The sequence below is a fragment of the Parambassis ranga genome, chromosome 9 (genome assembly GCF_900634625.1).
Source record: "Parambassis ranga chromosome 9, fParRan2.1, whole genome shotgun sequence".
Taxonomy (NCBI): domain Eukaryota; kingdom Metazoa; phylum Chordata; class Actinopteri; family Ambassidae; genus Parambassis; species Parambassis ranga.
The window spans coordinates 10,106,097-10,120,333 of record NC_041030.1 but is presented as its reverse complement, the minus strand read 5'-3'; the positions used below and the strand labels follow the sequence as shown (position 1 = coordinate 10,120,333).

At 41.4% G+C, this 14,237-nt stretch overlaps 1 protein-coding gene across 1 annotated transcript; it reads left to right on the top strand.

Annotated features, from left to right (window-relative positions):
- Window positions 1-1,814: 1,814 nt before the first annotated feature.
- Window positions 1,815-13,802, top strand: LOC114441149 (uncharacterized). The gene is made up of 7 exons (XM_028413935.1): window positions 1,815-1,931; window positions 2,196-2,316; window positions 4,706-4,818; window positions 5,148-5,196; window positions 9,326-9,438; window positions 11,944-12,369; window positions 13,051-13,802. Exons 1-7 carry the CDS (start codon window positions 1,815-1,817, stop codon window positions 13,426-13,428), a joined length of 1,317 nt encoding a protein of 438 aa, XP_028269736.1. The 3' UTR covers window positions 13,429-13,802.
- The last annotated feature ends 435 nt before the right edge of the window (window positions 13,803-14,237 follow it).

The window sequence follows — 14,237 nt, the reverse complement described above, 5'->3', positions numbered from 1 at the left end:
TTAAAAATAAATTAAAATTATTTAGTTATATAAGTCAACAAATAACAAGAATGTGGAATAATAACAATAACCCCTTGCATTTCAATAGGACTCTCGCACGTTTCGTGCTCGGGCCCTAATTATTGTCGAAATCTGAAATGCACAAGTAGACAAATGTAAACTGTATGCCTGTAGAAAGTTGGCAGCAGTTGACAGCAAAGAAAAGACAAGAGTTTATCTGATACGAAACACTGCTATCCTATCATTGAAACAAACCAGTTCTAGTGCTTGTGTGCATCTGACTGCCAAAGGTTCCCCAGTGAGTCTGACCGGGGGTTACAGTGTAACCAAAGCGTCTGTCTCCTGCTCACCAGCCAGATCCGCCGGTTCAGCTTGACTGGGCCCAGTTGTCTTGGTTTCTTACTGACGACTGTCTGGGAAAGGTCTGTCTGGGGTTCAAGTACATTAAAGTCATCCGCTTGCCTCCCACTGTGCCCCAACACAGATGGCTCCAGATGCAGCTGGCACAGCATGGAGCAGCACCTGACAGCGCTCATTCACTCAGACACACACAAAAAAAATACACATATACAAGTATAAACACATGCAAATACACAAACGCGCACACAAACCCAGGTATGGACACATCTGCTCACTTAGTGTACCTAAATGCAAGTAGACACGCACAAACTCTGATGGGAGCACATACACTCACACCTTAAATACTTAGACACACACGCTCACAGCAGGAACATATGCTGCCACGCATCTACAAATCCTCACAGTAGCGCACATATGAATAAGCAATTAAAGACTCAGATTACTGCGTGGTGCACACATACACTCGAATGTAAACCCATACATATTGTGCTCACTTTCAAACATATGCTAGGGCATGCTGATGTGCACAGAGCAGAAAGCCTTTATCTCTGCAGGAGCGGGCAGAAAGGAGAGGAGCAGGACAGCTGAGAGGAGTCAAACTGAACACCATCACAATTTGTAACACAGAGCAAGATGTAAATTGAGCTCAATGCATTCTGTTATTGCTGTGTTGGATAGGGGTGGTAAATAAAACATGAAACAAAGTAGACTTTTAGATGGTAAAGGAAATATGCAGTGTACATTTTTAAATAGTGTTTCCTTTTCAGCGACAGCCATTTTAAACCATGATGAATCACCATTTTCTGAGAGTCATTTATAGCCATACACAGGCAGACATTATAACAGGGCTTTGCAGGAATGCACTTACAACACAGCAGGTGATCCACAAATCCAGCTGAATTAAAACATAAGTCAGAACTGGCAGGACGGTGTGAACTATAGATGAAAGTGAGAAAAGTATTACTGGTGCATCACAAAAATTGGAAAATCATTCCTTTTCCAAAAACTCTAATATCACTTGACTAGTAAAGTATTATTTACAGCAGTCTTTAAACTTGGGTGCTTATACAGTAGAATGGTGGAAACATTTTGAACCTGATGCTACAGGGCCGGAGGAAACATATCATCCTTTACGCTTCCATTTTGCTACAATCCAGCCACAGGCACTAATGGGAAGAAGATTATGTATTTTCAGTGGTGGCATCACAGTGTTACTGACATAACGCTGCAATTGTTGCTCTTATTTTATGTTCAGAATACTCTACTACCCTACTGGCTTAAGTTTTGTTTGTTGATTTTGGTATCATGGAGTATATATCCAGTACTCCCCTGTCCACATGTGGACCTTTAAATTTTGTCCGAAGTTACCAAATGCTCATGCTCTTCCATTAAATAGATACTGGGTTCTCCAACATAGCAGCTTCACCAGTTGTCACTGCTTGTACAAGGAAGCCATGCTCTACTATTCTCACTGGCTGCCAGTGCAGGACTCTCAGCTGTGTGGCATCTTCTATGTCCATGTCGTTATTTCCTCTCCTCGTACAAGTTTCCCCGAAGGTCTGAGTTCATCAGTATACTCTAAGCCTGTGCCAGAGATAAAAAAAAAAAAATTCTAGTTTGAACAACTCCCCCAGACGATGTGTTGTTCCCTTGAGCCAGGAGTTTTGTGAAATGTTATTCATTTACACTTTCTTTCCACATTCTAATGACAAAATGATTGTTGAAAATTGGCAGTTTCTCTCTAAATAATGACACGCTCCTATCTGTGAGCAATGCAATGGTTGGAAATAAACGGTTTAATCCTGACTGTCACTGTATCATTATTTTGCTTGCAGGGACAGCTTGGACTTGGAGAGGACCACATGCAAATATCCACTCCTTGTCGTCTCAACTGTTCTCAACTATCTGAAGTCACACAGATACAAGCAGGGGACAGCTACAGTGCAGCCATCACAGGTGAGCCGAGCATCTTAGCATGCAGTGTCAATCTAATGGTCTACTTTAGTCTTTCTCCCAGAAGCCTGAAAGTATTAAACAGCATTATTTAACTGAAACCTTCCTACATTTAATCATCACTGTAAATATGTCTCATTGTGATTAAAAAAGCTCTAAAAGTTGTATTCAAGCTGCATCATATATGAAAAAACGTATTAACTTGAAACCCTTATTTTCCCAGTAGTATCCCCTCACTGTGGCTTTGAGCCATGCAAATTTTTCATCTACATCATTTCATTGAGTTTTAATTAACACAACAAGGATTCAGTGTCCTCAAATGACATCACTCGGAGCACAAATTCAACCTCATTAGCTCTCAATATCTCTTAAGCCAAATGAAACTGCTCAGTACTGCACCCAGTTTTGGTTTTGTGTTTTAGATGATGTACATGATTTGATTTGTTGTTCAACCAGCTCTCCCTAAACTACCCCGCCAAGATCTCAGGCTATCCCTGTAGCTGCTTTGTTATTATTATTAAGACTGAGAGATAAGGAGGATGTCATCTTTCCCACTAGCATGGCTGTCTTTACTGTAATTCCTAAAAAGCCAAACTCAGAGATCTTCTATACTGACTACTTTTGCTGCACACAACTTATTTAACATTTCTTTGTCTTTATTCTCTAACTTTTATGATCTTCAGCAGTCCGATTCCCCTCATTCTTTCCTTCGTAGAGAGTCATTGAACTGCCACAGAACTAGTTCTAATACATTTACACCATTACAAAGTGTCAGGCAACCACTTCTCCTTCAATTGCTGCTTGCCTTCTGCCAGACAGCTGGAATTAAAGTGGTTACACTACAAATGTAACATCACACACTTAAAGAGAAAAGGCAGTGTACTTGTTTCGAGACCGGCGGACATTTACTGCCTCCCGCTACACTTCAATATTCTGTTAAAAGAATTGCCTATTGTTGAACAGAGATGTCTGCTGGCACCGTGTGCATGGTTTCACTAGAAAATGCCACTGGTTCATTAAATGAACTGCAACATATTAAGTTTTTCTCATTTGAATTCTTGGCGCATTGAGGACTTTTTGACGACTGAGGGCTTTACCTGCCTGTGGTACGGTTATGTCTTTAAGTGATCTATAAAATGTTATTATTTAAAACAAGCTCTTTATGGATTGCTTACGAGACATGCTTAGCACATGATTGATCTGACCTTTCACAGACTGTCGTTCTTTAGGAAAACATCAGCCGTAACCTTTTTTTGCTGGATTACACCGTCGGCACTTCTATACGCCTGGGTGTGTGTTGTGTTTATGTACATGTATGCGTTTGTTGTTGCTTGTGTGTGTGGCAAAATGCCATCCAGCAACGCCTGTCTCATATACTTTTATAAGGTTTGCTTCACTGAGATGAAAATAATACATTACTGATTGATTGATCAATCATGTCTGAAAGGGTATCTGCGTCTGCATGTGTTGTGTGTGTGGGTGTGCCAAGCCTATGTACAGCTTGATGCAGAATAGAGATTGATGGAGGCTTGCCGTGAGGAGGATACTCAGTTATCTCCTTGTAATTAAAATCCACCTCATAAAGATTATTGACTCCCCCACCACACAAACCAGCATGCTCCCTCGCTTGGCAGGGTTTGCAAAGCGCTTCTTAAAAAATGAAAAATAGCATATTAAGCAGCACATATTTCCCATTTATGCGGAACATTTAGATGTGGTTAAGTTATCGTAATGTGCAATAAAACCTGGATGTGAAATTTGTAATCCACTTTGGAAAATTGCTTACTATATTGCTTTAACATCCCCTGAAAGAGCTTTTGAGATGTGTGTGCCAGGTTTATTGTGTGCCATAATTTAAAAGTCCTCAATGCAGGCAGTAAATATAAATTTATTAGTGGTGGGTTTGAAAAGCCAGACTGAGGTGGCATGAGTGAGTGGATGCTTGAGTGTTAGCAGTGTGTGAGTACATATAATGTGTGTGTTTTTGTGCCAACTGAGAATGTTTTCCCCGCACTATGCCCACTGTGGAGGAAAGTATGTGTGTGTGTGTAAGTGTGTGTGCATGCTCAGAGTGGGCGGGATTAGCATCTTAGTACGCTGCTCTCTATCAATTAAACTAAACCAAAGTGACACCTCTGACTTTTTCTGATTGGGGCCATTGGGGTTTCTTTTTAAAAATCTGGTGTGTTTTCTAAATGCAAAGAACCTCGACTGCATCATCCAAGCAGAGACATCAAAGACTACACCCATAAATATGAAATATTGTAACACATAATTAAGAGCTATTGATCAACTACAGTGCTTAGGGTAAGAATCATAAGAATACCACAAGACAAGCTGACACTGTCTGTATTACTGGTCTGAACTTTTGCCCTTTCGTTGCTCTCTTCAGCAGGTGGAGAGCTGCTCCTCTGGGGTCAGATCCCCAGTGTTTCCCGGGTCAGTAATCACACAGGCCTCAAAAGTATGTGGACCCCCCAGCCTGTTCCATTGGCAGGCCGAAAGGTGCGTGTGTGAGAGAGAAAAAGACAGCGCAAATGATGTTTTCAGGCTCTTCAAGTGTAAAGCAGATGAAAGCTCTGGGATTTTCTGAGTATATTAGTTTTAGCTGGATATGCATAAATTCTAAAAGGGTAGGACTACATTGAATCACATGTTCCTGGAAGCTGAGTCTGCATTGCTTTCCATGGATTTAGATAATATATATTATATATAATATTACTCTTGAGAACTAAAATACAAATTAAATTTAGGATACTAAAAACAACATTGATTGTATCAGCTGTGCATTGATTTTTGCAGTAATTTGCAGTAAAACCTTTTATTTGATACAGGTGAGCAATGTAGCCTGTGGTACCTGGCACATGATGGCTCTCACCACAAGTGAGTAACCTCTCTTTCATCCCTAATTGTTCATTGTTCTCTGGTTAATTGTTTGTGTGGCACTTAAAGTCAATCACCAAATATAAACCAGCAATATTTATGCTTGAGTCTTAGCTTCCCTTTTCCCCTAGCATCTCTTCGCCTTCTCCAAATGATGTCTTGTTCCTCTTCAGAGCCCCTCCTCATTCACTTTCTCACTCATCAAACCATAATTCACTTCAGAGGGAAGCATCATTAATGCACAGTAGGACCCAGCAGCTTGATGTGTGCTAATTATATTGTGTGTTTTACACGCTGGATGACTTTTGCTTAGTCAGAGATGAGCTCAGTCTCTGGTAATTGTTTTTTGGATGTGATGAGTTTATAAAAGCCTGTGTGTGTGTGAGTGGGTATGCTATGCATGTGTGCATTTGTCCGTTCATGGTGGATGGTAGGGCTTTTAATATGTGAGCTTGGAAAAACTCATTTATACATGTCTGTTCCAGTGTGTTGTGCAAAGATGTATACAGCAAACACTTTTTTATACATAGCCAGAAAGCCAAGATTATTCCACAGCTCCACAAATTATACGCTTCTGTGAACTTAATAATGATTAGCGAACACCTAAAATCTGAAGATCATTCTGAGACATTAAAACTCCTTGCAAATTAAGTCTCCATCACCGCCACACTAAACTTTGACATGCACATTCAACCATGTCACAAACATTTCATTACTTGCTTGCATTCTTCACAACTAGTGTGATCCTGTTAGTACTGTACATCAGTCAGTGCTGCCTGTAGCTAGAAATGTAGCTCAGCCTTTGGCTAATCACACTGATTGGAGGTGTCCTTTGGCTCACCTGGGGGCTTCCAATCCTATTAGGCCAACAGTCCTGAGCCTGGCGTACCCAGCAGCCGCTCGTGTTTGATCACTGGTGCTTAGAGCCCACACTTGTCCTCTTATGTTGGTGTTAAGGCATAGAGGAGAGGAGCAGCAGGGTGGGGTTTGAGGGGGGGGGGGGGGGGGGGGGGGGTTGGTTAAAATGTGATCTCCTTAACTCTCTAGGGGGGCAGAGGGGAGTTTGGTGCCCCACCTCCCTCACTGACACTCCTCTGCTCCTCCAGCTGGAGATGGTCTTTAAACTTCTGATGTCAGGTGAAAAGCGGAACACTGCAGGTTTTTTTTCTCCACAAGCAAAACAGGAAGAGATGGAGAGAATGTGAGAATGAAAGATTGAGAGAGTAGCGCTGTGATGAGTAGCTTGAGGCTGTAAGTCTGTGTTGTTTCACAGCTAAAACAATCATTTTGTGAGCTTAATTTTATTTAAGATGATCTCACCCAATAAGCATGTCACCTCTGTCTATACCTCATACATATTCTGCCTGCACTTTCCCTTCATCATCTTCCCCTTTCAGCCCTTCTTCCTTCCTACTCTTTCCCCTCACCTCTTGCCCATCATCCTGTGGCTCTCCTTCTTCCTCTTTTGCCCCCCCCCCCTCCCTTCCCTTGGCCGAGAGCACCAAGGAAGAGCCATGTTTTTCCAAAGTGGACTGGATGGGAAATCGAAGCAGGGCTTCTGTGTTTATCAAGCCACAGCTCCGTCACCTTGCTCCTACTCCCGTCTGGAGGCCCCAGCAAATTGGTGACAGCAACAACAACCTTAGAGCACACATGCCCCTTTTTTTCTGTGTGCACGTCCACACACACAGTGACACACACAGCATAGCACCTTGGCCTGTTTAGTTTTATTGCTGGTGTCAGGTGAGGAGGTGGAGGTAGGAGTGCTGTCTAATGTTCAGCTCACACACACACAGCCATTTCCACCCCTGCCGACACCTTGGCTAACGAGACCTGTGAACTGCAGTGACAGAACTCTGAGACTTGTCAGAGTCCCACTCATTTAATGCCAAGACCCGGCCCCAGCTCTAACCCAGCAGGGGTTTCTGTATGCACACCAAGCCACAATAGGCTGCACAGTGCTATACTGAACATGAGTCTACTGAATATTCTGCTCATTCATATTACAATATTGTTAAAGCAATTCCTTTATTAATATCTAAGAGACACTAAATTACCGGTATGGAATAATCACAGAGAGAGAAGTGTGTGCCATGGTCCAATGTGTTGATGCTGTCAGTGTTTTGTTACTCTTGCTTATCTACCTGGAGTTATGTGTCTGTAAACCTGCCACATTTTAGTCATCTTCACCTGAAGTATCTGATGGAGTCATAAGAGTTTAAGTTTTGCATGGAATTTTGCCCCTTTTGTTGCTGGTGTACAGGATGCTTTCTGCTCAATATCTTTTTTCAGTGTCCCTTCTTCGGTGTGATAGTGTAAGTGAAGGATAAAGGAGGGTTGACTTGGGTTACAGCCCTGCACGGCCTTTCTAACTTGGAAATTAACTGCACAAACAATGTCTGGCCATTGTGCCTAAGCACTTACAACGATGCCATTTAAGAGAGTATTGATCCACCGAATGCAGGGTCAATCATTGGATCAATGGTGTGTGGGCTGGCTGGCTGGAAGCCTGTTTGAATGCATGAATGAATGGATGGTTGGATACTGGATGAATAGACGGTTGGATAATGGATGGATGGATAGATATGCGCATTGATTTATGGATGGAGTATAAGACTGATGCATGCAGTGCACCAGTGTCAGGTCTGTACAGAAATGAACTTATGTGTCTGGGAGGACTTCTTTTGAGAATTGTCCATTCTGTTTTGTACACCTTTCAGACATTGAACACTGAGATTCACTCATAAGTTCAAGTTCATTTGTTACTTCTGGAACACCAAGATTTCTATGAACTAACTGGGTTTGTATTGCTTTCTCCTAACTTTTCACAATTCCTATGAAGAAGTTTCCAGACTGTTGCCTCCATTCTGTTTTTGGAAATACAAAATGTGAAATGAGAGTTTGTGCATATACAAGACGAACTCTGCTGTTTGCACGCACCCCATGGTGACTTAGTTGCACACACAAGGATAAATCACATGCAGGTTTATGCTGTCACAACACAGTCACCAACTAGGAAGTCTGGAAATGTGAGTATGGAATAATATGGAATACTGAAATAAAGACAGTATAAAAACCCCAAATACAGCCTTTTACTAACTAATATTTAGCTTGGATATTGAAAGGAGTTATATAAAGTTTTATAAGTAACACAGAAGAGAGCAAGGCTGGGTGAGATATAATATAAAAAACAGTCATTGTCATTAGCATGTTCTTGGTGGATTGTGTTTACACTATGGGTTGATTGACCTAGTTACTCAACCCCTGGCAGCACAACATGCACAAATGAAACATAGTGCAACGCAGGGGAGAGGTGTAGAATTCTTTATTATTCTTACATGTGAGACATGTGTGTGAACACACACACAGCAGTGATCACCAGGGGCTCACAGAGGTCGTGCCTTGTGACGAAATGAAAAAAAAGAAAGAGGACTTATTTACAATTCTGTAAGAGATGTCAATTGTGCCTTTTGCATTTTTCTATGGAAAATTTGTAAATAGATCCTTTGTAAATAGCTTCTCTCTTGCCAATCACCCTGTCTGCTCTCTGCACAGCAGCATTAAAAATTGATCCTTAGCCGCACCAGGGTGAAATGCTAACATCGCTGCCAAATGACTGATTAAAAAGAAAAACCTTTAATCTTTGCTTAAAAGTGTCTACTGCCTTGGCATGCCTTTCCCTGTGCTCCTCCATCTTCCAAGGCTGTGAAGGGAAGGAGGGGGTCGCTGTGGGGGAAACGGGGTCACACTTCATGTAGAGTCAGCGCTGTACAGTGATATAGCTCCAGAGGTGAGGGATTTTACTAAGAGAGGATCTAGGAATCGACATGCATTGCTCTCCTTTGAATTTAACCTTAAGCCAAAGGTTAAAAACACATTTGGGCATTCTACAACAGGGGGGCGAATGTGTTGGCACTCCTGCTAATGGCTTGCAAAATAAAGCGGCTTTTTGTATCCAACTTATCCGTGCAAGTTAAGAAAAATCAGCAGGCCTGTGTTGACAAAGCGGTATGAGATAGTTTGATATGTCTCCAACTCTGTGACTGTAAAGCTGTGATATAGCCATGAATAGAAGATTGAATTAGAGAAGAGTATATTGGAGGTGCTGAGAGATGTGTTTGTGTTTCAGAGAGCAAAGAGAAGAACAGACAACGTGCCCAACCAGACACTGAAACTCACTTCAGAGACCTTGTCAGCAATCCTTTACCAACGGAACACACAGAGAAAGAAAACACAGCGCAAGTAAGATAAACATACCTCTTCTTCCTTGCTCTGCAGCCCTTTTATTGACTTACTTGCATACCATACAGCTCAATCTGTAACTCACTTGCTAAGTCAAGCACTCCTGAGTGATATCTTCCTCTTCCGCTCTCCCTCCTCCTTGCTTTGTTTACATCCTTGTTGCCCATCCATTGTTTTCTTCTCAAAACCTCAGTTTTTTGTGCATGTTGTAAATGAACATAGCAGTAATGAAGGATGGAATGTGAGTAAACAGCACATCCCTCAAAACATTAAGTGGTGGATATATATTCACTCACCTTTCAAAATCAGTCAGGGCCACTTAACTGTCACCCAGTGCCACACACACACACACACACACACACACGTACGTCCTGCCCCTCCCCATCTCTCTGTCATTCAGGTGTTTACTGTCATTCATACTCAGGGTTTTGTATAATCCTCTCACCACACCTGAGTGCTCCCTCTCAGTGTCACTGGATTTACTCTCTCTCCCTCTCCCCCCCTCTCCTCTGGTGCACAGCCTTTTTCATTTTGCATCACAGTCATTCTTTTACACACGCTGTCATTTCTTATGTAAATAACCACAGATAAAAAGACAGTAACAGACATTTTAAGATTTACACACACCGCTCAGTGCGTATGTTTTCAGTCATCCCCTCTCATCAGCCAGTTTGTTTGTAGAAGTGTCTTTGCCTGTAGCCATAAATTAGGGGTTGTGATTTAACTCATTGAGACAAAAGAGAAAGACAATGAAACATGCATAAAACAAATGATGTGGAGAAGGTGAGGGAGAAAGAGCGAGAGAGAGAGAAAGGGAGGAGAGGAGGGTGAACTGAAGGCAGAAATGGGCCAGTGTGTGTGTTTCTGCTCTACTTTCACTTTCGGAAGGCTTCATTAAGTAGTCTGTTTCCAGAGCATGGCAGGATCTTTATGCGTGTGTGTGCACGTATGTGTGCTCAAGAGTGTGCACATATGTTCATAGGTTAAATGTGTGTCGAAGTGGATGCACATGCGTATGTGTGTGCATGCTTGTAAAATTATTTGTGTGTGTTCATGAGAGAGATCTCTTAAATTATTTACACCCAGAACTCTCTAATTGGTATCAAGTTTTTAAATGGGGTCAAATGAACAGTTTCATGCCTTAAGTCTGTATCAGCATCTGGAGCAATGGTGCTACTGCTTTATTGGACTTGAACTTCTAAATACTGTATTTGCCTATTGACTGGGGGTCTGCTCTCTGATTGGAGATGCATGCTGCACTAGGATCATTCAGAGGGAATGATAGAGCTGTTTTAATCCTATGCTTATATCTGTTACATGGTGAATATTCTGCTTGAAATCTGGTGAGTCGTAAACATCAAACAGAGGTATACACACATGTGTGTGTGTGTACACACATCCAGCCTAAGGGAGCACACAGAGCTGGTATTAGATTTAAGCCCCTTAATAAAGCCAATTAGAATTATACTGTGCACTGATGAAGGCAACCTTACTGGGGCAATTCTCTCACCTATACGCGCACAGACAGGGAATCATGGTTCATACCTATGCAATCAACCAGTATGTATTTATTAAAACTCAAAGAAACAAGTTATGAGTGAACTTACTGTGTAATTGTTTTTATATCTTTCTAGTCAGGAGAGCATTGAATAAATTTCACCTATATAGTAGAAGTTACTCAGTGAAAGGTAATTACATTACTTAACTAATTGGCCAATAACAGCAAAGGTAAAAAGATCACATCATTCATGTGACTTTTGTTGCACAGAAAAAGCTCTGTCCCTGTACGACACATCTGTTTGGATACCTAGATGACAAGACAACAATAAGGAATCAGTTTAGAGGGATTTACTGTCCTAGATTAGCACAGCTAGCTTAGCCTCAGTGACACAACGCCTCTGAAATCTTGTCCCCACAATAAGGTCATCACCAGTCAGCTCTAATCAGTGGATGGGGTTTGTGTCCCATTACTTTTTCACCTAGTTGTTTTCAGTCTCTGTTATGTTGTTTAGGCAACTAAAACATATTGGTTTTTGAATACAATATACCCTTTGACAAAATTAAACAAGTTACAAGGCAAACGTCTCCCACCTGCAAAAGGTTTTTGTGCCATTGACGACCATGAATCCATCTTTAGGCTGAGATTTAAATAGTGGCTGTTTCAAGCATGCCACTGCTGGAAGTGCTGAGGTCACCCTTCCCTGTGTCTCCATCTTCTGCATCAGAAGTTTACATATCCTGCACAAGCAATGCAGAGAGCAGAAATTGATACCAGACTTCATCAAACTCCTGGTAAGGCAGTAAATTAGACATTCCATAAAATGTTGACCTAATGAGGTATTCTTGGGTTTATGACGCCAATGTAAATATTTTTAGTGGGTTTAGAGTTCATTGACATGGTGCCAAGTGTGGTTGATGTTATACACCATAATTTGATATAGGTGAAAACCTAATTTTCAGTTTGCTTTGATTGTACATTAAAGCTACCCTCTGTGCCTCTGACAGGATTTCAGGCAGGTTCAACACAAGCTGCTGGAGAAACCTGAAGAATCTGAGAAGCAACAGAAGGATAAAGAGAGTCCAAAGGAAGAAGAAAGACATGGACAAAACAAAAAGGAAGGAAATGGAGAATTTCACAATGTAGCAGTTGCCTTACTCAGGTCTGCATCGGGGATGGACACTACAAGAAACGTCTACTCATCAATCAACTTTGACCCAGGTGTAGAGAGGGATGGTTTTAAGACAACAGAATCATGGGAGAGGAGGAACAAACCATGCAGAAGTAAAAAAAGCAGTTCTCATGTAGTTTTCACAACATTGCATCTTTTACCGAGGTCAGAAGGAGAGCAGAGAAGACCTGCTGCCAGCACACTGCCCCAGGTATTGACAGGCCAACAAGTTCAATGCAGAGTTTTAGCCCAGGCTCAAGAGGTGAGTGTTCATGCATTATCACAAGGAAAAAACACAACGATTCAGCTATTACTGTTTTGTTTCCCTTGACAATAATATATATGCAAAACTATACAAAGATACTCAGGTTTGCATGAAGGTAATGTTCCTTCATCATGTTGTATTTTATTGGATGACCATCCTTAAACTCTGAGGCAGGCTGAGGTTGTCTTTCCATCTGTACATATGTCCGCCCCATTCTTGCAAACATGATATCTCAGGAATGCCTAGAGGAAATTTCTTTCAATTTGGCGCAAACATTCACTTGGACTCACTTGGTAATTAATAATCTCTGTCAATAGAATGAATAAACTTAAGTAAACTAAGCTAAACCTGGCAATGTCGCATGGCCCTTAGCCAGTTGTACTTCCTACACAACATGATTGTGAGAGCTAAGTAGTTTTCTAGATACAGCAGTGAATCACTCTGAGCTGTATTTAAAGGAGTATACATTACCCAGTTGACAAGCTTGAGGTGTGACTTAGGTGCTGGACAGCTATAAGAAAGTTATTTAAAAAAAAACAGTAATCAATTGAAGTCAAGATATGACCTGTAGGATGTGATTTTTTTCTCCTGCTTTATTTATTTATTTATTTGGACACACATTTGGAACTCTTTTTAAATCTGTTCCTATTTCTATTTAATTCATCTTTGTCTCTTTAGGAAAGATCTCCATATTTGACTGAATTGGTCCAAACGTCTGGAAGCAATAGCCACATTTTGCAGAGTCCCAGGCTCAGACCCAAACCCAGACCTCCTGGAAGAAGCACAGGTCCTGGAGCTCAGAGGGTAACCTCCTCTCATCGCTCAAGAATCAGACCACACCATGGCCCTGAGTCTCAGGTTTACAATACTTCTCTTCAAAAACTGAGTCCCGGACCCTATGTTCAGGTGTCCACCACTTCCTCCCACCAGGGAGCCGAAGTCTTTCTCAGTTCAGCTGTTTCCTCCTCTGGGTCTGAACCATGCCTTCACTGTCCTACACACAGAAAGGATACTTCCTTTAGTACTTCTTGGAAGTCTGCAAGTGAATCTAAATAAATGCATGTGATGGTTTAATTGTTGATACAACGTTACAAACGTTACCGTAGTCTCATATGGAAGGAGAATGTGTACTCAATTATGTATTTGAAAAGCTTCTGACTCTCCAAAACGGATTCCAGATCAGCTTTAATATGCTCCCACTTATCCCCCCTGTTATTTGGCAGACATACTCTTACAAATCATTTCAGTATATGGCACTCCTGAACCCTGAACTCATGTGAAGATATTGGACCTGACTTGAATCAACACATTTGTTCTTTGTTCTGCACACTTGCATCTTCATTTCAGGACTTACAGTATGTTGTTTATTAAAGGCACAACACTCTCTAAGACTTTGGCCTCTTGTAAGACATTTCACGGTGAAACATTTTCCTGGCTCCCCTCTTTTCTGCAGCATGAGTCACATGTACACGCTACTACGGCTGTTTTTCAGTGTGAGGGAATTGATTTGTTGCAGAGATAAATATATATGATGAGGTTTATAGAAATAGAATCATTACAGGAAACAAGGCTTCCATTGAATCTGGTTTATACGCTGTGTCTGCGCTGCTTTGTTTGTCATCTTGCAGTGGTCCCTCATTAGCCTTGTACTGTATGCAGGACGGTTCTTTGCCACAATGCGGATCACAACCACATGGTAACTCCTTGTTGGGATTTTATTACAAGTGGAACTTGTGGTGTTTTTTCATATTTTACCAAAATGACCTTTTTATATGTTGTGTAAAAAACATACAGAACTACATTCATGTTAAGGCTAAATCTAAGCAAGGGTATATAAAGTAGTGTTCAACCCTTTTCCAGCACAC

Bases quoted from the DNA above. Each gene is read 5' to 3' on its own strand.
- LOC114441149 (XM_028413935.1), top strand. From the start codon at position 1,815: ATGCTCTACTATTCTCACTGGCTGCCAGTGCAGGACTCTCAGCTGTGT. The intron at 4,819-5,147 runs GTGCGTGTGTGA...TATTTGATACAG, and splicing joins TTCCATTGGCAGGCCGAAAG to GTGAGCAATGTAGCCTGTGG. The intron at 5,197-9,325 runs GTGAGTAACCTC...TTTGTGTTTCAG, and splicing joins CATGATGGCTCTCACCACAA to AGAGCAAAGAGAAGAACAGA.